The following is a 25,554-nucleotide window of genomic DNA, read 5'->3' as shown; positions in this document are numbered from 1 at the left end:
GGACTGCTGTTGATGCTTCGGCAACCTGTCATGCTGTAAACTTTTTTAGACCCCCAATTATCTCAGAATTAATCCTGAGATAAATGGGGGTCAAATCACTCTATAACACTATATAAAACAGTGCTAACTGCATCTTGTGAACATCATCTATAAGCCCTAACATTATGGCTAACTAGTTTTATTTTTCTTTCCACTGAGTTATTGGTTTGAAATAATCTGTCACTAGTTTGCTAACATGAACTAATGTAATGTTTAGGGTCAGGGTTGCACACTTTGGAGACTTTTCAAAATACCCGAAGACATAAAACATAGTATTTAAGCAGGCTTAAGACCTCTGCCCAGAAAACTTCACATCACATCCTTTACAAGCTGAACATCTTTTTCAAAGTGACCCGGAGCAAAACCCTGTGACAGACTGGCGACCTGTCCACGGTGTACCCTGCTTCTCGCCCTAAGACAGCTGGGATAGGCTCCACAGTCCCCCCGCAACTCTGAAAAGCAGCAGAGAATGGATGGAGGGATGGATGAAACTGGAGTAATGGCTGTGGGATTTTCCTTGATTACCAATACAGACAATACAAAATGATAGAATAGGGACTGGTTGACCTGTAGCTTTCTTCTTGTTTTAATTGTCCCTCCAGTGTGCTTGACATGGTTCAAAAAGTTTTTCAGTAGTCAACAGCATACTGTGACCTGTCTGCTGCAATATGGAGTTTCCTTCTTCCTTCCCCTGTCCCTATCATAACCTTGCATTTGGCTTCATCTATCATCATCTAGCCACTTTTGGCTCATTTCAGAGGTATTTGTTTGTGAACAACGTGCTTGATCCGGTAAATCTGGGCTGCAGTCGACCATTGAACTTTAATGAAAATATTTGGAAGGCAGCCTAAATCCAAAGTAAGACAGTGCAAGGAAGGGGATATATTTTGGATTCAAGTGAGGCTTTTAAAATATAAATAAGCACCTGGCTCGTGTCATGAGAATATTTTCTAGCAACAAACAGATGTAAATAAAAGCTGAAAGATGATATCGGACAATAATTCTTTCATCTCTGTAACATAATCGGATTAGGATGGATGTGAGACGTCCCGACCATCTGGTGAGTACAGGTGAGAGAGACAGAAAGAGCATATGTCTGGTTTAAGTCTTCATGTTACTCTGAATTCTCTACTTCTTTCTTGTTTCTCTCTCCATCTGTGACACCTCCTCCTCTGGACCGTCTCTCTCCTTCCAGACAGAGTAACCAACAACTGGTTGTAATTACCCAGGTGAGGCAATTACAACCAGTGAGCGACCTGGGTTGGGAAGCCTGTCAGATTAACTTGATGTGTGTGTTTTCTCTCTGCTGTTTAGCCATTCTTTCGTATCCCCTCTACAACCTTACACAAATCCCAAATAAAGGTGGACTGTGGAGATTTGGTGGCCGAGCTTTAGGAAGAGGATAATTAAGGTTTTATTAATGGTGTGTCCATGATGTTAGCCTGAATGCTGCATCTGGTTTCTGAGTAAGACGAGATGGTTGTTTAGTACTTGTGTGCGTTTTAAAGTCTGCCCGTCTGTCCATTTGGCTCACTAGGATGGCTCAGTTAATCAGTCAGACACAGCAGTCGAGCAGCTATTACATTTATTTACTGAATAATAAAGAATGGAAAGCCGATTTGCAGGAAACTACCCCATGTTTAGGGGGGAAAATTGTTCTCTATTTAACAACAAAAATCAGAGAAAGATTTCAGACAAACCTTCTCCCCAATCTCTGCAGCTATCTAGTTTAACAGGCAGTAACCAAACCACAGGCCCCTTCCTGCTGGTAGAGGAAGGAATTAGAAGATCTGGGCAGGTAGATGGTGCAATAGGACTGTAATTCATGAATAATAATTGCTTTGGAGGCCGGGGGCTCCTCTTTTCAAGACTTTTTATGTGACTAATTTAGTTGTCTGCCTTCTTGACAATAAACTTTGTACACAATCTACATGTGCAATTAAAGCTAGGCTTGGTTAAACTGAGGTATTCATATGTATAGCACTTAAATGAAATTACTTAAGTGTTTTAAGTGTATTTAAGAGTTATCAGTGCGTGCATATATGAGTTAAACAACACGTGATTTTCTGAAAAATATGTAGGCGAAATTCCTATAACTCTATTTGTTTGTTGTACCTTAACAAGTGAGTGGAGACTTCTCTCTCCAAACATATCCTGAAGGAAGGTGTTGTCCTCAGAGCAGTTGACATGAGGCTGCAGCTGGGATGGCAGGGCCGCCAGCAGCTCATACAGACCTGCAGAAGGAAAGAGGAAGCAGGAGGGGTCAGTGTGGTAGTGGGAGGTGTGAGTTGTTGCATGCACAGCAAAAGACACAAGTGCTGTATGTGTGCATGAATACATATACACCCAACACACCCAGAGTCAGGCAGAAAGCAGATGCACACGTAAAAACAAAACACACAAAGTCCTGTACTAGTGCCTTTAGGAAGGAGTACATACTTACACAGACTACAGCTCTAATTATAATCTGTGGATGCTCTTCCTTTTCCTTCCATGCTGATTCTATTACGCATTAAAAAAAACAGAAACAAAAATGTATGGTTCAAACTTCTACGAGCGACAAAACAGACGATGATATCCCTCCCTTTCTTGCCACTGGAAAGAAGAGGAAACGTAAAGGCAATAAACTATTTCCCTTCCCCCGCCTTTACTTCTTGCTTTTGTTCCAGCCCTTCCTGTTGTTTGAGGGACGCTTCTGTCCATGATTAGAAACAACTGAAAAAAAACAGGGAATAAATCTGAATCCTCTCAGAACAGCGGATGCTGAAATCCACAAGGCCTTTCAGGGTTTTACTCACCCAGCTTATAAAAAGAATGAAGATTTCAAATTCAATTTAAAGAGAACCAGACTGGGGAGCTGATGGTTTCAAGATTAAGCAGGGGGGAGGTGAAGCACTCAAGACGGAGAGAGCACAAAACCAGTGAGTGAGTGGGGTTACATCCAAACACAACACAGTCTTGGAGCACAGCTGATGGAGACTGGTAGCAGATACTTGTTTGCTGCTCACTTCTGGTCCTCAGCCTGGCTGTGATCCACCAAACTAGGTGATGCATTAAAGGTCAGGCTCATACTGAATGCAGTCAAGCTGCATCAAAGACCCCTTCACTAATTCTCCAGAAAAGGCCCCCCAGTTTCAAACTCCACAAACACAACCACACGGTGCTTTAAAGCCTTTGAACTAACACTGATCACGTGAAGAAGTTCTAAACATATCCACAGCAGAGCCACTGAAACGTCAAAACAAAGACAAGTGGCTTGGCTACCTCTCTGAGAGTGTCTTTCATCAGAGCACAGGGCAACAGAGAGAAAGGAGAGAGCAAAAAATCACCACAGACAGAAGCAGAGTAAGTCAGAGCTGAAAAGGACTGATTGATGGTTGACGTTGACTGCTGGACGAGCGACTGACTGAACTGGGTTCTGACCAGGTTAGAGTCAGTGTGTACTGGCAGCTCTGGACGTTTTGTGGGAGAGCTTATGTCATGCTCTCCATCTGCTGCTGTTGGGCACCAGGATACATCAGTATGATATCCTGTCCTTTTCTCTAAACCCTGACATGATTCCTGTGCAGTGTTAGCGCCTCATACCTCACCGTTTCTCTGGAGAAAAAAAAAGGGGGGAAGAGAGACCAAGAGAACTTTTACACATAATGATGCAGGCCAGATGCAGGTTCTGGTGTCCTCATCACCAGAAAGTTTGCTTTGTAGCTAACAAAAGCCGACTGAGGGCAGCTGGCCCTCTCAATCATTTACAACTTGGAACTCTCTACAGAACATCTCACATAATATATTCAACTAAAGGATTTAAAGAGACATGGGATGAGGTGATGGGTGTAGAAAGGGCTGCTAAGGGAGCCCACTTCCCACACTATACTGATCTTCTTACAAAATACGAACTGATGAAAACAAACTCGTGTGAATAGAGGAAATGAACGCTGGGTTTTGTCTTTCTCCCAGGTGCTCGGTGAATTATGGACCCCCCTCAATATATGGGGGGATTTACGAGGTTTGCCAGACTGCTGGGGGAATAGTGTTGTGACAACATATTTCAAACACTGCCTTGTGAACATGTCTGAGAGTCATGTTCACTAATCCACTTGAGGCTTGATTTACCTTCCTGTTCTCCAGTTGAGAGAGGAGGAAAGACAGCCTCAAGCAACAGCTTTACTGACAAAGCAGTAGACTTGATAGTAAAAGATACTTATTTGAAATTTTTTTTGCCAAACTTGCTGAAAAAAACGGTTTTCAGTGAACTTTGATAAAAGAAATTACAGAAGAGGATGTACTGATGGATAACTGCAATCACACTGAGGAGCGTGAATTTTTGTCAGGCATGTGTTTGGTGTTTTGCTGACAGATTTGACATGTTTTGAGTATAAATGTGGGAACAGGGTGACAGCAGAAGTTGCAGACTGATGGATTTGGATGGAAAATCTCAAAACCCCATTATTTGTCACTATGACCTGCCAGTTTAATAAGCTAGAACTGTCAGATGACATACAAGGGCCCAAATAGCAGACAGGTCTGGCCCGGATCTGGTGTCAAGCCGGCACTGCTGGCTGACTTCCGGCATGGTAAGTGATATGTCATCCAGATATGGGCCAGGCCTGGCATAGATGGCACTGTTTATGTGATGGCATGCCACATTTGGCCCGATGTGGTTTGGTGTATGTGGCCCAGGCTCATAGAAAATAGGTCTGGCCCGGATCTGGGATCAAGCTGGCACTTCTGACTGACTGGTGTCATGGCAGGGTGTATGTCAACCAGATGTGGGCCAGGTCTGGGAATGATGGCACTATTTATGTTCCTATTTTCCTATTTTAGTTAGAAGACCCAAATGCCATGTTGCAATACTATACTGCTATGGTAGCCAACGTTTCAAATGCAGGTTTGACAGGTTTATGAGTGTACACTTTATCCAAAACCTAGTGACAGTTTACTCATGTTTACCACTGGGTGGCTGTAGTTCAGGAGGTAGAGCAGGTCATCTACTGATCGGAAGCTTAGTGATTCGATCCCTGGCTCCTCCAGTCTGCATGTCAAGAGTGTGAATGTGTACGAATGTAGTTAGGAAGCACTGAGTTAAGAATCAGTCCATTCACTGTCTGAACACAGTTTCGTCATGTTACTTTTGTTCTATTATGTTCCAGCACATGTTGTTATTACATGGCTTGATTAAGGTACACATTAGGCTGATATCTGGGGCCAGAGGTGAAACTGTTCTGGGCCAGCACAGGGCCAGCAGTGTGTCTGCAACTGGCCCTGTGCTGGCCCATGTGTGGGCCACCTCTGGTAACCTGATCTGGGCCACCAAAGGGCCGTCATTCTTTGTGGTATGTGTGCCACGTGTAAGCACAATGTGTGGGCCAGATCCGGGCCTTACAAATTTTGCTATGTGGGGATGTGTGCTGCATACAAATTCAGGAAAATACACATCAAAACACAAACATTTTGATGAAATGTATCTACAAATTGAAGTTTACAGACATACTTACAGTTTTTAGAGGTTAACATTTTTCAAGTTATTAAATTTATATGAATTATTATATAAACAATGGCGTGGCTTTTTGGCAACAAATCATAGGTATGGAAAATGTCATTTTTTCCCACTCATCAAGTCAGGAACTCCCTTTAAAAAACACACATTAGTAATTTAATGTGTGTGACACCATCCCTACCATATTGTCTGTTTTCTTCTCATGATTCTTTTAAAGTCAGGTGTCACAGTGTAAGTACCATATTCTTTATTTCCTCCTGAAGTTTAGCTTAGATTCATTTCTCTTACCTCTGAATAAATCTATGGAAGTGCTTGTTTGTATAAGCCTTTGTGTTGTTGAATGTAACTTCCTTTACTCTATGTCCTCTTTGTCTATGTGTTATTGTCTGAGTTTATTCTCTCCTTTTTTTTCAGTTCCTACCTCTTTCATTTTAAATGTTGGTTCCTCTTTGGGCTTTCACTTTTAAAGATAGATTTGGCAGAAAAATGAGTTTCATTCTAATTAAGGATGGGAATCAATAACAAGTTCTTGTAGAGAAACAGTTCCCAGTAGTCCAAGTCCTTGGAACTGTTAATGTGTTTGCCTATCGATTCCACTTATCCACTTGCACTTGCTCTACAATCAGCGGGTGTTAAAGTGCAAATGATATCCAGGACAGAAACAACTGTACTATGCTCTTAACACAACTTTGGCTCTTTGCAAGTATCTGCATAGACAACATGCTAATGCTAAGCTAGCCAAGAACCTAAAGTGATGTTAAAGCTGAGTGAATGGCAACCCCAGACCCTGAACTTCAACAGATTACAAACAGACGAGCACAAACCTTTGAGCATACAGTCTGTAATTAATTTGAACAAATGTAATGTCTTTGAGATCCTACTTAACAATGGTGACAACAGCTGATATTGATAATGGAATCAGAATCAATAAATTCTGATCAATTCCCATCCATACTTCCAAGGATGGCTGGGCTGTCCCTTAGAGACAGGATGAGGAGCTCGGAGTAGAGCAGCTGCTGCTCCGCATTTAAAGGAGTCAGATAAATAAGGGATCTGACTAGGATGCCATCTGGATGCCTGCTAGATGAAGTACAGTGGGGCAAAAAAGTACTTAGTCAGCCACCGATTGTGCAAATTCCCCCACCTAAAATGATGACAGAGGTCAGTAATTTGCACCAGAGGTACACTTCAACTGTGAGAGACAGAATGTGAAAAAAAAATCCATGAATCCACATGGTAGGATTTGTAAAGAATTTATTCGTAAATCAGGGTGGAAAATAAGTATTTGGTCAATAACAAAAATACAACTCAATACTTTTGTTGAAATTTCCCAATTCTTTGAATCTTTGGGCTGAAGGAAGGACAATACTCGGTGTATTTATGCTCAATCAACAATCATTTATTTCCATACAATTCAACACTTAAGAGCATAAGGACCATCATGATGGGGAGACCTGCCTGAAGAGGGTCACAGCAGTCTCAAAATGGTGACGGGTTATTCAGCTTCTTATAGTCTCTGGTGGCCCCCACCTAGTCGTAAAAGCCTAAACATTACATTCTTTCTCTCTTACGGCGCCTAAGTTATGACCTCGGCTCCCTGTCTTTCTGCTCTTCTGAAAGGTGGGGGTATGGAATGTGGTCTATCTCCCCTGTCTTAGACACCAAGTCTCCTGCTTACAACCTTCTTTTTATGATTCAACAATAGAGCATGTCAAGAAAACAGTGTAACACATTCCCAGCAGATCAAGGATACAGAGTGATGCACATTTATCTAATGAACTAATATGTGAATATGTTCTGTTAACTCAAAAGTATAATGAGAACTAAACTACATACAGATCACACCCTCTATATTAAAGGGTATAATATGATCTACAGCAGTATTATAATTCAACTACTTTGATTACATATATAAGGTAACATATAGTAACAGAATAATCTAATACTTTGTAACATAACCTTTGTTGGCAATAACAGAGGTCAAACGTTTACTATAGGTCTTTACCAGGTTTGCACACACAGTAGCTGGTATTTTGGCCCATTCCTCCATGCAGATCTTCTCGAGAGCAGTGACGTTTTGGGGCTGTCGCCGAGCAACACGGACTTTCAACTCCCGCCACAGATTTTCTATGGGGTTGAGGTCTGGAGACTGGCTAGGCCACTCCAGGACTTTCAACAGGACTTTCAAATGCTTCTTACGGAGCCACTCCTTTGTTGCCCGGGCGGTGTGTTTTGGATCATTGTCATGTTGGAAGACCCAGCCTCGTTTCATCTTCAAAGTTCTCACTGATGGAAGGAGGTTTTGGCTCAAAATCTCACGATACATGGCCCCATTCATTCTGTCCTTAACACGGATCAGTCGTCCTGTCCCCTTGGCAGAAAAACAGCCCCATAGCATGATGTTTCCACCCCCATGCTTCACAGTAGGTATGGTGTTCTTGGGATGCAACTCAGTATTCTTCTTCCTCCAAACACGACGAGTTGAGTTTATACCAAAAAGTTCTACTTTGGTTTCATCTGACCACATGACATTCTCCCAATCCTCTGCTGTATCATCCATGTGCTCTCTGGCAAACTTCAGACGGGCCTGGACATGCACTGGCTTCAGCAGCGGAACACGTCTGGCACTGTGGGATTTGATTCCCTGCCGTTGTAGTGTGTTACTGATGGTGACCTTTGTTACTTTGGTCCCAGCTCTCTGCAGGTCATTCACCAGGTCCCCCCGTGTGGTTCTGGGATCTTTGCTCACCGTTCTCATGATCATTTTGACCCCACGGGATGAGATCTTGCGTGGAGCCCCAGATCGAGGGAGATTATCAGTGGTCTTGTATGTCTTCCATTTTCTGATGATTGCTCCCACAGTTGATTTTTTCACACCAAGCTGCTTGCCTATTGTAGATTCACTCTTCCCAGTCTGGTGCAGGTCTACAATACTTTTCCTGGTGTCCTTCGAAAGCTCTTTGGTCTTGGCCATGGCGGAGTTTGGAGTCTGACTGTTTGAGGCTGTGGACAGGTGTCTTTTATACAGATGATGAGTTCAAACAAGTGCCATTCATACAGGTAACGAGTGGTGGACAGAAAAGCATCTTACAGAAGACGTTACAGGTCTGTGAGAGCCAGAGATTTTCCTTGTTTGAGGTGACCAAATACTTATTTTCCACCCTGATTTACGAATAAATTCTTTACAAATCCTACCATGTGGATTCATGGATTTTTTTTTCACATTCTGTCTCTCACAGTTGAAGTGTACCTCTGGTGCAAATTACTGACCTCTGTCATCATTTTAAGTGGGGGAACTTGCACAATCGGTGGCTGACTAAATACTTTTTTGCCCCACTGTATTTTGGGCATGTCCTACCATGGGGTAACCCCAGAGCAGACCAATGACTTGCTGGAGAGATTATATCTGTTGATTGGCTCTGTTGAAGTCTTGGTGTCCCCTAGAAGAGCCTCCTTTCTCTGACTAAAGATAAGGCAGCCAGGGTGAGGGAAGTCTGGGCTTCTCTGCTCAGGCTGCTGCTGCTTAACTACGATACAGGGCAGGGACGTGCAGAGAGGTTTAAAGGGGCGGGTGCTCAAAGTTAAAAAGGGGCACATTGAACCATGCTGAATAACAACAACACACATTCATCAAGAATCTAATATGGGAAGGGCAGGGCTGTGTTGATCTGAGACTGTAGACATTAAAAAGTCCACAGGAGAGATGGTAGCTGATTAAACAAGTGTCATGAGATAATAACAAAATGCAAAGATTGGTGACAGCGCTTGGAACCATAAGGCAACGAAAAACTGTGACATCACTCTTTGCTTCTCTTCTTCCTTCCTTCCCATCATTTCATATATCACTCTCCACTTGCTGTCTATCTGAGAACAAGGCACAACTTGCTATTGCAATAAACTATAATCTAATTATCCACACCTAACAACTCTTGCACTTAATCTATAATAAAATGATGACAGAAAAATGTTATAGCACTGCCTTTAGTAGCCTCATACAGCTCCTACTGTTTCCTCCTCATGTCCTTACCAGCCATGTCTGCACAATGTTATATCATGAGTAATATTTTTTTAAATCCAGCTAAATAAAACACACACATGCACACACAGTGACATTTTAGACCTTCTTCAGAATACTGTATATACTATGGGCATCCTTACATTATTATTTATTACTAGAGCTACAATAATAAAGCAATGAGGAGGGGGAAGTAATAAATATGAAATAATGTATTTATGATGATTCCATTTGTTTCACTATCCACTCTGTGCAGGGCAAAGCTTATTACATTTTTAAACTGTATTTTTACTGCTGTAAAATCCAACTTTTGTCTTATTTAAAATATAAATCTAATATAATCTGCTTCTTAATGTATGTTCTTTAAAATACAGCGTGTGTTTTTTAATATATTATAATTATAATAATTATTATGTGGACATGCATATTAGATCGTTTTTTAGTGAAATATAATCCCTCCAGAAAGGCAGGAAATGCCCAGAAACTTACTTTAAAACTAAATATGTTCCCTAAAACGGTGACAGAGCTACAGACCCATGACAGCCTTACACAGGTAGCCAGCAGCTATGACCAGCACTACTTGTGCAGTTAATAAAAGGACAGGTAATGTTTGTCGCGCTGTTGCACACACAGCACGCTCGTTTGTTTCAGTTCGTCAGTTGCAACAAGACAGCTTACCAACGTGTACGTAATAAGCTAATACTCCTGTGTGCTACACACTACAGTGTACGCTGTACACCTACTTACTGGTTTTGTCGCATCAGTCTGTGTCTCTGAGTTAACTTGTGTTTCTCCTACAGCTCCGGACCGCTAAAAATGCGCGTGCTCTTTGTGAGCTCGTTCCCGGCTCGTAACCAGCGCGTTCTGCCGTCGAGGGCGATCATTGGTTAAATGTGATCATGTGACTGATGCAAGCCAGATCCTTTTATTTAGCAAAACTATGATTAATAGTTAAATATTATTGTTGAGGGGCACAGACAGGACTCCGCACGCACACACACATAAAATATATAAATAAATAAATAAATAAATAAAATTTAAAAGTTGCCTCAACAAAAGGGCACTTTGGGCACTCATCAGGAAAGGGGCGGGTGCTCAAGCCCCTCTAGCCCCCCCCTCTGCACGTCCCTGATACAGGGTGATTGATGGATGGATGGATGTTGTTCATTCTTCGTGTGGTAGGAAGGTGTGATCGCGTAATACCTTGCTAAGGGTGCAACAAACCTCAGCATAGCACAAACCTTTCTCCCCATGCCATAACTGCCGTTCACTTTAGTTTATCTCAGTTTCTCATTTCTTCTCTCTCGTGCTTGGCCTCTCACTCGTCACACGATTCTGCAGAGTTTCATCATCATCATTTTTGTGGCTTATTTGTGGTAGCAGAGCAACCTTTAAAACCAGGGCATGGCAAATATAAAACTACATTGCAGAAAGGAAATTCAATAAAATATTATCTATCATATGTCTTCCAGCTGGAAGTACAGATTGTATTGAAACAGATTAAACAACAGTGGTGCACCAGGAGTCATCATATTTTTTAAGATGTTATTTCCTTATTACATTTTGAAGCTGTAGTTTTAAGTCACAGCTGATCTAAAAATGTATTTATCAATTAAATGGTTGCTTTTTTTCTTGAAAACTATGAATTCTTTTTTCCATCATTCTCACAGAACTTTGGCTCCTAAATCAACAGCTTTCTTAGGATACCAGGAGTAATACTACCAGTAATCTGTGCGAACGTCGGTCACTCCCTATGCCAGGCTAACCACAAGCATTTATGACTTATCCCAACCTGTAACACAACATTCATCCATAATGCTCATTAGGTTTCACCTGCACACACAACTTCACGGCTTTCTACTTTGCCTCTACAAATTTCCAGAACAACAGGACCTTTGGTTACTAGTAAATGGACTGATTCTTATATAGCGCTTTTCTACTCTCCCAGAGCACTCAAAGCACAACATGCCACATTCCCCCCCCATTCATTCTTCTATACTTCAGGGATGTTTAGCAAACATTCACACACATTCACGCTGCGACGGATGTATTGGAGAGCAACCGGGGGTTAGAATCTTGCTCAAGGATTTTTGGCATGCAGACTAGGGGGAGCCAGGGATCGAACCACCAACCTTCCAATGAGTAGCTGACCTGATCTATCACCTGAGCTACAGCCACCCTGGTGCTCTTTACTCTGTTAAAAGTCTGGACACAGAAACACACACGCTCTTTATCCATCAGCGTAAGACTTAATGTCTCTCCTCCTTTTGTCCTCATGCTGTTCGGAGCTTGTCGGGTCAAGACCTCTGTGTGTGCGTGCACAGTGATGTAGCTGCCCATTAAGCCGGTCTGAGAGGAGGAAAGCGTTCCTGAGGGGAGAGGTGGTGATTTCTGCCAGCTGTCTCTGTGATGACAAGTCTGACATGTTCCTCGTTCTGACATCACACACACGCACTCCTCACAACTGGAAGGCGAGAGCACGGTGTATGTATTTTAACATCGTTTTGCTCTATGTTGTTAAACTGTAAATTCACAGCAGTATGCTTTTCATTGAGCTGGGCACAAAATGGAGCGAAAATAGACTTTGGTTTATTTTCCAACCGCAGTTTTACATGGTCCACTCGAGTGAAGAAAAAGTACCCTGAGGCACACGAATAGTAATTCTTTTCTACACTGAAATTAAATTTGGGCTCCCCTTGAAGTGGTGGGCGCACCAACAGGCTATACTGACATTTAAATAAAGATGTATTCATTTTTTAGCTGAGGTCAGACTTGCATTCATACTCTTCTATTTGTATGCTGTGGAGCCACATAATAGCATGAATCAAATAAGTCCTTTAGCAATTTCTTCTAAATGACACATATTAGTAGTGTTGCTGATTGTGTTCCTTGCCTGAGGGTCCGTTACCTGGCTCATGGCCGGTTCCGGTGGCCAGGGCAGGCATGCCTCCTGCCGGCTACTTCCTGGTTCTCCTCAGACTGTGGAAAATGGCGTCAGGAGCTCCTCGGAAGCAATCTCCAGCTGAATCTGAGGATGGGCTTTATGCCATAGAGCCCTGCAAGAGAACAAGAATTTTGAGCCTACTTGTGGCAGAACAGATGTATATGTCTGAGTATGTGTTTAGGGATTACACTGGCATCTGTAACCATGGATATAAATATATATATTATAAAACATATATTTGTCTCTGTAGGTGAGCCAGTGCATGTGCGTTGACAGTGTGTTCACAATTTACTTCTGGTGTTTACAACGCATTACTTTTTCTGCTGCTACTTTTCAGCTTATATATCCCCCTGAATCACAACATAAGGAAACCAAGCAGCTAATGTGCATCAGTGTGGACAACACACACGTATTCTGCTCATTTCCAACTCCATGTCTTTATTCTTGGATTCTATTGAAATAGTTTTCCATTATCCAGAGCTCAAACTAATCCTTTTTTCTCTCCTTCTGTTCATCCTCTGCATGGGTTGGAGTTTCAGCTACTTTACCACAACCTTTAATAAATTTTATGTATATAAGACTGTATCACAGCAACAGTCACATCAAGGCGCTTATTGTAAGCTAAATACCCTACAATAATAGAGAGAAAACCCCGACAATCAGACAACGCCGTATTAGAAAACATTTAGCATCAGTGGGAACTACAATCTTTAACAGGAAGAAAACCTCCAGCTCTGTACAAACACATGTAGAGTTTGAGCCTACGCAGCAAAATAGAAACAAACATGAAAAGTCTTAAGGCATGCTGCACCATCTTTTTCTTCATTTTTTGTTGCATGTGAAGGGGACCACATTCTCAACTGTTAGTGTCTGTTCAGACCACAAGAAAATCTGATGGTCATGGGAGGAGTAAAGTGACACCTTGCCATGTTGATAAAGGTCAAGCTCTGCTTAGTTGCAATGAGCTGTTCCTCCATGTATCCATGTAAAGCCTGACATCTCCAAATGGTTCTCCCACCATCTAGTGGGAACTGTTGCAACTGCAGGGAGTGTTCACCCTAAAAACCCCAGCTGGGGTGCAACCTGAAGGACTTTTCCTCAACAAACCACCTGTATGTGTGTAAGTCAGAAGATCTTGTCTGCATGTACGAAAACACATCTGGGTGATGGAAAGGTGCACAGACTGTTTTTCTTCTTCTCTTTTCAAAAACAATCCTTTCTGCTGGGCCTGCGGGGAGAATCGGTGGAACAATCTGAATCTCAGCTGGATGCTGATGAAGTTAGAGAAAGAAACAGTCAGGAGGTGAATGACTTACAGAGAAAAACACTCGAGTGCCTGAAACTTCTCACTGCCTATCAAGAAATGTAAAGTCTGTTTCAAGTTTAAAACTTGAAGACAGTTTTGTTATTTAATCTTTAGCTTCTCCTCTTTCTTGAGCAGACGGGACATTGGAAGATCACTGCTCAAAGCAAATGGCCAAAAGACATCAAGAACTTCATCAGGTAAAGAAACAGGAGAAAAACGTGTCATCCTCTGAATGCTTTCTCAGGGTTCAACTGGGAGAAATGCTGTCTCCATCTGGGCCTGACAGGAAGAGCAACGACAGGACACAAGAGAGGTCAACTTTGCCAACGAAGGTCAGCGCCACTGAATCCTCCCCAGGCACCCACTGGGATGTTGGATTTTCTGTCTGTCCTGTTCTTCCCACATCCAGTAACAGCAAGGCCAGCTCCTGGCACTGGATTTTACTGGGCCACCATGAATGACACTCGTCTCCACTGCGTAACTGATGACCATCCAAAACCAGCCCTGTCACACCTGCTCTGGTTACAGCTCAAAGGAGCAGTTAGCTCCAAAGTTATCCAGCAGCTCCAGTGTCTGCTGATCAGCTTCAGGGTTTATCTACACTGGTCCTTATATGACAGAAAATCTATTCAGCAGCCTGTGCAACACATGCTCCTTTTACCAACACCGTTCTGTCAGCTAGATTGAAGAAATTCATCTTGTGACATTTAAATAAAAGCAATCACTGCAGTGATCACAAATTTGATGAAAATATTTAATGTTAGCTTTCAGATTCGACACTTCTTAGACACTCAATCCTACTAGATGTTTTAGTCAGTACCAAATATATATTAAAAGGATAAAACAGTTTGAGGTCTGTGTAATCACTGGTGATTCCCTAACCCTTTACCTCCAACTATCATCTAAATCCACTGCATAGTTCCTGCAGCATCCAAGGCCACAGACTTGCTGAGGTATTAAATTTGCAGACAGTAATCAACAGCTGCATGCTGAAGGGTACACTATGTTGTTTTTGCTTGCTCTTGTGTGTTCCCATAAAGGTCAGTTATGGTAGCAGACAGCACACAATCTTCCAGCCCATAAAAAGAGGTTTCCAAATATTTTCCCTGTGATGATGTTTAAAAAGAGGGAAGTTCTGCTACAGAGACTGAAGATGAGAGATTTACAAGCTCATGGGTTTAAAACGAGGAATAAAACTGTGCTTTTTATGGAAAACTGTGGTTGCTTCAAGCCACTATGATGTAGAGTAGCTGAAATACAAATTGATTTCTTTCTTCACAGTCGCCCCGATACCAGCACCCCAAACCACCACAATGTGCAAAGTCAGACAGACAGAAGTAGATAGAGTTACAGGCGATGCACACAAGCATACATGACACACTTGTAAGAGCATAATTGCAGCTTAACCAGCTGTGGTAAAGGCGAACATTCATTTACACACAGTGGAACTCCATTTCAATGAGCTGTGCATAATTGCAGTGTATTAAAGCGTGGTCTTTGGGAATTTTTATCCACATGACATTCTGAAATGGAAAGAAAGAAATTGAGAAATCCTTCTGATGGCAGCCCTCTGCCGTTTTCTGGTTCTTCTGTGGAAAAACACATTGTTGAATAATGTCTTTCTCCTGCTTCGCTGTGGCCCTGCCAAAGTGTCACCACGTCCATTCCTATTACAGTTTTTGCCCACTGCTTGAACACATTTTGCAAAACCCCGCTCGCTGTGCCAAAACTGTACACACAAGTACACATGACACAACACTGGGAAATATACCATTCACATCTGTGCCAAATTGGAACTCTACTCCCAAAACCTAAACTCTGCTGTCAAAACCTAACATTCCTTTGTCAAAATGTAACTCTGTTGACAAAATGACACATACCTGCACCATATGCAAACACTCACAGATCAGGGGGAACACACTAGTCTGCTGTACATAAAACACTGCAGTCCTTGATTCCCATTGTTTATTCAGAAGGCACATTTACAGGAGACACATTTCCAAACAACCATAAACGCAAATAGACCTACTCAATACTGTACATTGCAGTACCATGAATACAGGTACAGCAAATAAAACAACAACAACACAATAGTACTGCAATAGAAAAAACACTATACTGTAAACACAAAAAACCATGACAATTGTGCATAAGTGGGCTCATGGATCCCGCCGTCTGTTGGGGTCTGGCCACAGGACCTCATCAACATCGCAAGCAATGTCCTCTCCCGCTAGGCACCGGGGTAAATATCCTCTTGCTCTCCCTCCATCCATGCTTGCAAAGTTCTTGGAATGGCTACGCTGAGGGCTTTTTGTAGTTGGCTAATTGGTGTTCGGTTTTGCAAGTAGGTGCCTTCAGGTGTGTATTTGAGTGGTTGCAATTACCCGATGTGTTTTGTATTTTGGATACATGTGTTTTCCGAATGGCACCCTGAGATTTCATTTTGTGAGCGAAGTGTCTTATGTATGAAATAGAGTGTAGCATGCAGGACCATGTGTGTTGCATGAGGGAGTAGGTGTGTTGCATAATTGGTACTGGGGTGCAAAGCAGCGCTTTTGTTTAAGGTAGGGGTACATGTGTTTGAGGTATGGTAACAACAGCTTCACGTTGTGTTACTTTAGTCTAAGCATGGGTTTATAGTGTTCAAGCAACGGGCAAAAACTGTAAGCATGAGGCGCGTGGCGTTGGCGGGACAGGGTTGAGTTTTCTGGAGCGTGCCATGCGTCATCTGCTTAATAGCCGTTAGCTTTATGAGGGATCGGGGCTGCTTAAAATAAGACTTGGCGGTACCTGGCATGGTTTGTGTTCCTGCAATGACTGACTGCTATGAAGGAGGAGGGGAGCAGTAATAACAAAGCAATGAGCAATAGGAAGAAGTCCATGCATACATATGTAAATTAGGTTAGGATTGGGTTAGCAAATGTGGAATATCGGTGTAAACCAAGATGTAGAAGAGTTCATATCAAGGGCAGCGTCCTTGTAAGCAGTTAACAGGAAAATGTGAAAAGTGAGCTCTCATCTCTCGGGCTCAGGTGGGATTTTTCTGACAGCTCAGACAGAATCAGCACTCAGCCATGTGTTCCTCATGACTGTCCAGTTGTTCCACATAAAATACTTCTGCTTATGTATATGTACACACATGAACACACACACACGCCAAGAAAATCAATATACAACTCTCTACTGTATTCAATGTTTCCTATAGAAAAACTACACTAAATGTTTTGCAGCAGCACTCCAAACTGTAACACTTCCCATGTAATAAAAGCTCATAGTAACAGGGTAATCGTATCAATCAGTATGAACTGTACAAATACTGATAGAAAGTGAAAAAAGAACAAGCAAAGTCACTTTGTCTACACAAAAATCATTTGACCACAGAAACCTTCATGAGCACATGATTGAATACATGTGCAGGGCAAAAACAGGTTCAGTAAGCCAACCAGCCAAAATCCGATGACAAAGATGTTCTACACAAGATAACAAATCAAGAAGAAATGGCCAAAAGCTCTGCAGGGACTTACCAGATCACCTTCTTCGTTCAACAGAAACAGCTTTCTACGCAGCAGCAGATACTCAGACGTGCACAAAAACACTAGAGCCTCCCATACAGGATGATACCCACCCGCCAGGTGTGTCAGCTCACCTGGAAAGACCTGAAATTCGAGTTCCTCCTGCCTAAGGGTTGATTGCGCTCCACCCACTTTTAATTTACACTACAACTCAATAGTAAAGAGACAGAAAGGGTGTTAACCAGTTTGACCCTGGCACAAAAAAAACAAGTCTTATCTTGGTCTTCTCCGAAACTGGAAACTTTTATTTGACTTTGATTTTACATACAGCCTTGCTTCTGTTTGGCTAAACATGCTTTTAAGTATACTATAGAAACGTATCAATCAAACTATATTTCCTTCTGTCATACACAATGTAACAAAAAGGTCCAGATAAAGTGCTTAGTAAACGCAATACAGTGTAGTCTTTTCAAAACGTAATAACAACAAATAACCACTAGATGGTGCAATCAGCTCACTAAATATTTTCACTGCTCAGCCACCAGGAGCAAAAACTACTTTGGAGAATAGCTGACAGCTTACATTCACATTGTTGCTTCAGTTTGTGTATTTTTTTTGTGTGTGAGTGTCCCCATCATGACCTCAAGATGTGCCTCAGTGTGCCAGTAAATACAGGGATCGGTAATCTCATCCACTGCCTGCCAGGCAGGGCCCCATTATTCCTCCACAGAGGAGGCAGTTTTGTTCTTGATGCTCATTTAGTTAAGGTGGCACACAAAGACAGAAAATTATAATTCTTATTAACAAATCAGATTACAATGGATTTTGAGAAGAAAAAAAAGGAATTGATTAAGAGTATTGTAGTGCAATCATTTTGCAAGACTTGAGCAAGTTGCCAGTTGTACACATTATCTGAGCTTTTTTCATTGAACACTTAATTCAACCCTGATCTGCCAAAAGAGGCATATAAAGAAAGCAGATAAATGGTCATTTCAAGCAGATATTCTTTTTCAAACACAGCTTTGCAGATGCATGGCCAAAAATCCTTGATAAGGCTTTTTCAGGAGCATTAACGTACCATTTGCCATTTTCCTCCAAGTATACTGAATGGGGACATCTATTACCTGCGTAACCTTCTTACTAAGTTGAAACTAACAGATAATGATAATAAATGGGAGATTAATTGTCCATAATAATACAACAGCACTGCTATAATACACAGTGTGTTTCTTTGTCCACAAACTCATCGTAGACCATCAGGTGTTGAACAACCAAACCTTTCCCACAGGTACATCTTAGGCTCCTGAAGGTTCTTATCTAGATCAGATGTCATTATTTCACAGATTATTTCACATATGCCCACGATGAATACATGTCACCCTTTGATTACAGCTCTATCTTAAAGACCTCATAGCATCAAATTATCTCGCTGAACATGTTCACTTCCTGTTTAAAATGAGTTCTTTCTCCCCCCGTGTTTGCTTATAGGAGAGTGTCTGCTTGTTGGGGTTTTCTCACTAATATTGTAGGACATTTACATCACAAGCCCCTTGAAGCGGCCGTTAATGTTAATTGATGCTGCATAAATTAAACCTTGCTGAAAGGAACAGTGTGTTACTTAATGCTTATAAAGTTTTTAGCAGGAGAAAAAATTATTTTTACCATAAAACCTGAAAGATATAGTCCAAGTCTTGTGCAGTCTAATTGTATTTTTTAAATCTCTTTTCTGATGATATTCAAATGTTCAACATATTTTGTATACTCCTAACAGAAGAAAGAGTAATTGCCATGTCATAAAGCCTATAAACAATGACTCATTAAAAATACAAATATACAGTACATTTGTTTCAAATGCTCCAGTGTACAGTCAGCTACTTGCTTGTCCTTAACACCTCCTCCTCCACCTCTTTGTTCTCCTCCTGTCACTCCCCTCTGGTTCCCATGCAGACATAGCAGCTCTTTGTCTGTCTCTGACCCATCAACAAGGAGAGGAGGCCAAAGTGACTATCAGTTGCCACTGACACATTCCACTTTCTCTCTCACACACACACACACACACACACACACACACACACACACACACACACACACACACACACACACACACACACACACACACACACCGTGTTGAACCAGTCATTAACCAATTAAATTGATCCTAGACATCAGATGGAGAACAAAAAGGCGGAGGGTGGATATAGTGGGAGTGGTGGTGCAGAGAAAAGAGGAGTAAAACACACTTTGCTTAATCACATAATATCATTGATTTGAGTACTTCACTTAAACCCCACAGGACTCAAAGTCCCTGAATGAAATTGTGTTTATTTATAGTGAGGGAGATGCTAATGCATGACTCTTCTTCACACACACACACACACACACACACACACACACACACACACACACACACACACACTTCAATTTCCATTCATTACATGAGCAAATAAAATAAACCTACAGTGAGAGGGACAGAGAGAGAACAGCAGGTAGCCATAAGCCTCTCTAATCTCTATGTCCCTCCAAATGCCAGTGTTGCCGGGTAGCCTACATCCTCACCAGATATTACCGGAGTGAAGTGCTCTACCTGGAGTGCACTGTAGGTGAGGAGGGGGTGAGAGAGAGAGATATACAGATAGAATAAAGGAAAGAGAGAGAACGAGAGAGTTTGACAGACGGATGGGATGAAGCCGATAAGAAAGCAGGAATGCGGCCTGCAGACAGGCCGATAAGTTAAAGTACGGTCTGCCTACTTTCCATGCATGTTGACACACACGCCCACCCACTGTGAGTGTTTAACATATGAGTTACCAAAGCTGCAGTGGAAAGTGGAAGCAAGCCCATTAACACGTGCATAATTAATACATGTAGAAAGCAAGAGGAAAGAGCAACAATGAGGAGAATATAAAAGAATATCACCTAAATAAAGGTAGATAAAAAAAAAAAAAAAAAAAAAAGAAGTGTAGCATTTACTCATCCCAATGACACCAGCTGTATCTCACGCTCCTAGCTGCACTCTAATGCTGTTTGGCCCATTTTAGCCCAAAATAACTCTCACTGCCACTATAAATAATCCCTTGTAGTATCAACAAGCATTGTGGTAATATTCGAGGCACAAAGCTAGCCATGTCAAGACAACTTCAGAGCAAAGATAACTATGAGTCAGATACATTTACAGCCGTACAGGTCCATCAGTAAGGCTGCACTTACTTGGATGGGTGTTTCATCTGTTTCATAGGAATTCTGTCATAAACCAGAGGATTGGAAACTTTTCTGTATATATTATATGTAACACTTTACATAATTGGAGAAATTGTGTCTAACGTTGTCGTTAGCGACAAAAAGGTTCCTGCTTCAAACTTCCTGGTCAGCCGAGACCTTCCTGTGTGTTGCTTGTATGTCCTTGCAGGTTCCTCCCACAGTCCACAGACATGCATTTCAAGTTAACCCCAGGTGTAATCACGCTGATGATGTGGAAGTCTAAAATCTCACAAAAAAAACTGTATGTATCAAATATGGCGTTAATGATCTATGAACATTTTTATAGATTTTATATTTATGAGTTTGTTTTAGTAATGGTGTTTGTAGCATCTTACATATTGTAATTGTAATAATAAATTAATTAATTAATCAAGAAAAATACAGAGATGTATAGATAAATAGACATTTGACTGTTGATCCATGGCACCCAACACCAATGTCCACATGTAAGACATTCACTGTATTTTAAAAGCAAAGAGACTCCAGCGTGCAGTCTCTGTAGTTGCACCACTCAAACAAAAAACAGAAGAAATTGGTCAGAAGTCTGAAAACCTGGTAATTTTTGAGGACGTACAGCTTGAGTAAAATCCAAGACCTTAGTAGACAGCTGCATGGATTAAAACTGCAGCTGATGCAGGTCAGAGCTAGAGCTGGTAAGGTCATGCTACTGCAGTAACAAATATCACCATCATCGTGCTCAGGAGATGGAGAGATAAACGCTTAAGTGATGGTTTGCGTGATGAGCTCTTAACTCCCATAATTCACTTAGAAGTCATAAACTAAGAGTCCCTCTGAGCAGGTAGACATCTGCCTGCTCGTAGATTACAAAACTGCCATGTAAGTGAACGTCCGCTCTAAAAATAGGGCTTTTATTTCATTAATCCCCAGAGAGGTGGGCTTTTTGGAAATGTTGCCTTTTGACTTGATATAAAAATATCCTGAGCTTCGCAGACTCAAATGCAACTGTAACAGGATCATTTTCCATTTCGGGCTGGTTCAATAACTCCAGGTTACTGACTCTGGTGTCATTCTCTTGAAGACACAGCATTATAGCACATTCTGGCCCAATGCAAAGAGAAAATCCTTAGCAGACTGTGAGCAAGCATTTAATTCTTTTATAGCATACTGGGACGCATACGCTAAACTGACCAACAATAAAAACAACACTTAATCTCATCTTGTGATTTATCATCATAATGTTGATCACCTGCCACATGTTTAAAAACTACTAAAACTGTCTTTAATCTTTTTATGTTGTCACTATTTATCTACTCTGATAACAGAGCAGGATCCAAGTCCACCTCTCACAGTATAACAGGTGCTATGAGGGTGGAGGCAAGAATAGAAGCTGGCACGCCAAGGGAATAACAACGGAAGGTATATGGCTGAAGCAATCCTTGCTGCGAAACATCACTTGCAGCGACTGATAATCTGAGGGCTAAGCTGCTTATGTTGGAAAACAAACATTACTAGATGCCACCCAGCTGGTGGTGGAGCAAGAGCTCGGTCAAAAACTGGACCCCAGAGTGAAAAGCACACGGCTGTGTGTCCAGAGCTCTGCTTCACTGCAAGTAAACAAAGATATTCAAGAAAAAATAATCAAAACACATCCGAGAGGAATGTGTTGTGTAGCCATGTAACCACATCAGTGGTTTACAGTCACAAAACAAAAACTATTCACAGACTCCTTTAAACAGGAAGAAATGTGTTTTAACCACACACCAACAGCAGTTTTAACTAGAAGCTGTTATTATCTCAACTTTTTGCCTATCTGGGGGGGGGGGGGGGTTACCATGCCACCCACTGGAGCCACTTCCTCCAATAAGCCTCCACAGTTTGGCTATGGTCTTGCCCCCTCCGTGACACAAACACAGGTTTAAATCAGCCGGGGTGACAGTCATCCTACGTGCGTCCAACATAGTTTCTAACTGCCAAGGAAAGTCCAAACCACCGAGCAACCTCAAAGCTGCCAAATCCTCAATTCTACTCTCTCTGCGTGTCACACAGAAGCTATTCAAGGAACAAACTAAAGGATGTCAGGTCAGCACTCCTGCCATTTGGTGGCGATTGTTTCTCGGAGCAGATAAAGATACACTGTTTGCAATAAGTTAGCTGTCCAGTGAAGGCAGGAGCTACAAAGTGAAATTTTAATCAGAAGTAATCAGTGTTGTGGCTGAAAGCAATGGCCTGGTCCATTTAAAACTGCACAGTCAATAAAAACATGTCTGCTGGAGTTCCCAAAATTACTGGATTTGCTCAAAAACTGCACAAATTTGAAACACGAGCTTTCAAAGATGTGCGACTAATGCCTCATCCATTCAGTGTTAACGGCTTCTGGGAATCCATTTGAAAAGGTAGGATGTACCAGCTTTGACTAAAACCCAGAGTGCTTCTTTGCAAAACAGGGGTTAAAAAGTCAGAAAACAAACCAAACTCTTCTCCATCACCGTGAGGAACAGGAGGCAGTTTCCTCCACCTCTGCCTCCTGTTAGTCATTTGTCCACTCACCCCCTCTATGATCCCTTTCAGAGTAATGAAGCAAGGCCTCCAGATGACCCAGACCTAAAATGAAGCAGCAGAGACCTACACTAAGCTCAGTAATAAATAGGAGGCTGTACAGAGTCCCCATCTTAAAAGAGAAAAGCTGGTAAAACCTGACTTTTCTTTCAAGATAAAAGCTGGCAGGAATTCAGCTTTCATATATTATACAAAAACTATAAAATTGTTCTTGGTTAACCACAGAGTATATTTCCTTAAAAGTCCTGTGATACATACAGTTATGTAACGACTAGCACAGAAAGCATTCGACAAACCAGCAAAACTCAATATGGAGACTGTAGGCAATGAAGCATGACTTTATCAGCTAAGCTCTGCTATGTTTCTTTGCCTCATCAGGTGAAACTCTACACTGTTCCCACATTGAACAATGAAATGTGAGAACATCTGTCAAGCATGCGCGTGTGTGCACGTGTGTCTAACAACATCATTATCAAGTCATCGTGACAATGCATGTTGAGAGACAAGCTGGGAAAACTAGCCTGCTGAGAGAACCGGATCATCACCAATAAGACAGGAAAGGATTTAGATGTGCGGCTGTACACTGAATCACTTTCCCCTCACGTTCATAATTTAACACAAGCCCGGTGCATAAACACCCAATCTTTATAACAAACTGTTAGGACACATCCTACATCTGGTAGATGAACTTTCATGATACAAGAATAAATCAATTCACAATAATGCTAATTGTGTTTATACAAAGCCTTGATCCCAAACTGCAATTCCCACTGTGAGGAAGAGACTGAGAATCGTTCCATAATCTTTGAGGTCGTCCAGCCTCAACTTTAAATTTAGTAAACTTACTGAATTGGTATTAATGTGAGGGTCACAGGCTGTTATTTATGGTGTCCCCTTTTCTCCTCTGTTATTCTTTTTGCTCCTTTTTTACTGCACATGCACACGTTGTGTGTGGAGCGGAGTTGACAAGAGGCAGGCGAAGTGAAATACCATTAATGGAGTTGGCGACAACATGCAAGTGCAGTAAAAGCTTCCAAACAAGCGTTACAACAAGCATACTGAGAGTGAAAGTGAGTGAATGCAGGAGGGGGAGAGAGTTTACACTAAAACAAATAAACAGACAAAAAGCTGTTGGTGTAGCTGGAATTAAATACGTCCATGCTGCTGTCACTTTGCTACATTAGCTCTCTTGCTAGCAGCCAATGTGCTGCTGCTGATGTGTCTCATGTGACAAGACTTAACAGTGATATCTGAGGCAATTTTTCATCTCAGAGTCAAATCAATATCCAATACAGTTATTAGATCACTATCACCTATTGGTCAGTATCTTCTCCCCCTTAACGGGCAGACCAATCTCAATGAAACTTTGCACAAACATCGTCACACATACAGCGATTAATAACGTTTACATCTTTAAAAAACATCCATAATAAATCCCAATTGTTCTTATTTTCATCTTCATCATCCCCCTGTGAATGTGATATTGCATGCTCTGTTTGTGTTTCCCATGTCAGCGTACATTGCCATTGATAACTTAACAAAATTTGAATCACAGCTGGAATTTTCTTCATGTCGCCATTAAATACAGAATAAAAATTTTTAAAAACTCTTGCATCCTGGTAAAAAACTACCCATAGGAAGGGTTTCTGCTGTTATTATATAAATATTGCTAATATTATCTTAAAATAGCAAGCTGTTCCACCCTTTTCTGTGTTAACCACTTCAGCCTTTGAATATGCACGATGAACTGTCATATTTCAAGATGTAGTTTCCAAACGTGGACATCCAGTCACAGTTCATTTTAAGAAGATTAAAATCATTTTATTTGCTGAAAATCCTAGCTTTTTATGCCCGCTTGCAGTCCCAATCAAAAGTTTAAGACCACTTGAAACATGGTAGACAGTAGATCCCCTACGTGCGGCCGTCTTCACCACTTGCAGAAATGTTCCCACACCTCATGGAAATGCTTGCGTCAAGCATGCCGCAACAAATTTTTAAAGTGATCAACAATAACGGTGCAGCTACTCATTACTGAGTTCATGTTTGGAACTTTGATTTCTGTTTTGGGGGGTTTACAGGGTTTTTTTGAGGTGTGGTCCTAAACTTTTGATCAGCTGTAAAAGAGCCTGCTTCAGTTTAAGCGTTGTTTTCAATAAATTGCATGCTCAAAAAAATGTTTTGTCTCACTCTCATTTCTTCTTGTTGAATGTTGAAGCTCTACTTGGAACCTTGTTAAGTTCCCACCATGCTAAATATGATTATTTGCCATTTTTCCAAAAAATGGGAAACTTTGGATCCGGACTGTAATTCGTTTAGACTAAAAAGGCATGCAAGTAAAATGTACCTCGGAGACTGATGGATGTCGTTAACCTGGAGACAACATAGCCCACAAGTTCAGTACACTAAGATTGTGTTTGGTTGTCCCTAAATGGTGGATACAGAACCAGAAAACATGACATGTCGTACACA

The 25,554-nt window shown here is 41.5% G+C and overlaps 1 protein-coding gene across 6 annotated transcripts in view; it reads right to left on the bottom strand.

Moving 5' to 3' along the window:
* The window catches only part of mpp7a (MAGUK p55 scaffold protein 7a), a 69,730-nt gene that overhangs the window by 22,665 nt on the left and 21,511 nt on the right, over positions 1-25,554 (bottom strand). For 2 of the 6 annotated variants that reach the window (XM_085418137.1, XM_085418135.1), the window contains 2 exons: positions 12,442-12,604; positions 2,155-2,273 (listed from right to left, as the gene is read on the bottom strand). In XM_085418137.1, coding sequence (XP_085274263.1) covers positions 2,155-2,273; positions 12,442-12,493 — 171 coding nt within the window. In that variant the 5' untranslated portion in view covers positions 12,494-12,604. Of the gene's footprint in view, positions 1-2,154; positions 2,274-2,482; positions 2,818-10,295; positions 10,423-12,441; positions 12,605-17,322; positions 17,440-25,554 lie in introns of those variants that run through there. The other 4 variants (XM_085418136.1, XM_085418138.1, XM_085418141.1 and 1 more) reach the window with 4 other exon arrangements.

The sequence above is a fragment of the Rhamphochromis longiceps genome, linkage group LG9 (assembly GCF_057381845.1).
Source record: "Rhamphochromis longiceps isolate RC_006_pf linkage group LG9, R_longiceps_female_GT1.1, whole genome shotgun sequence".
Classification (NCBI taxonomy): domain Eukaryota; kingdom Metazoa; phylum Chordata; class Actinopteri; order Cichliformes; family Cichlidae; genus Rhamphochromis; species Rhamphochromis longiceps.
The sequence above is the reverse complement of the archived record's forward strand: the minus strand, read 5'-3'. Positions and strand labels throughout refer to the sequence as shown.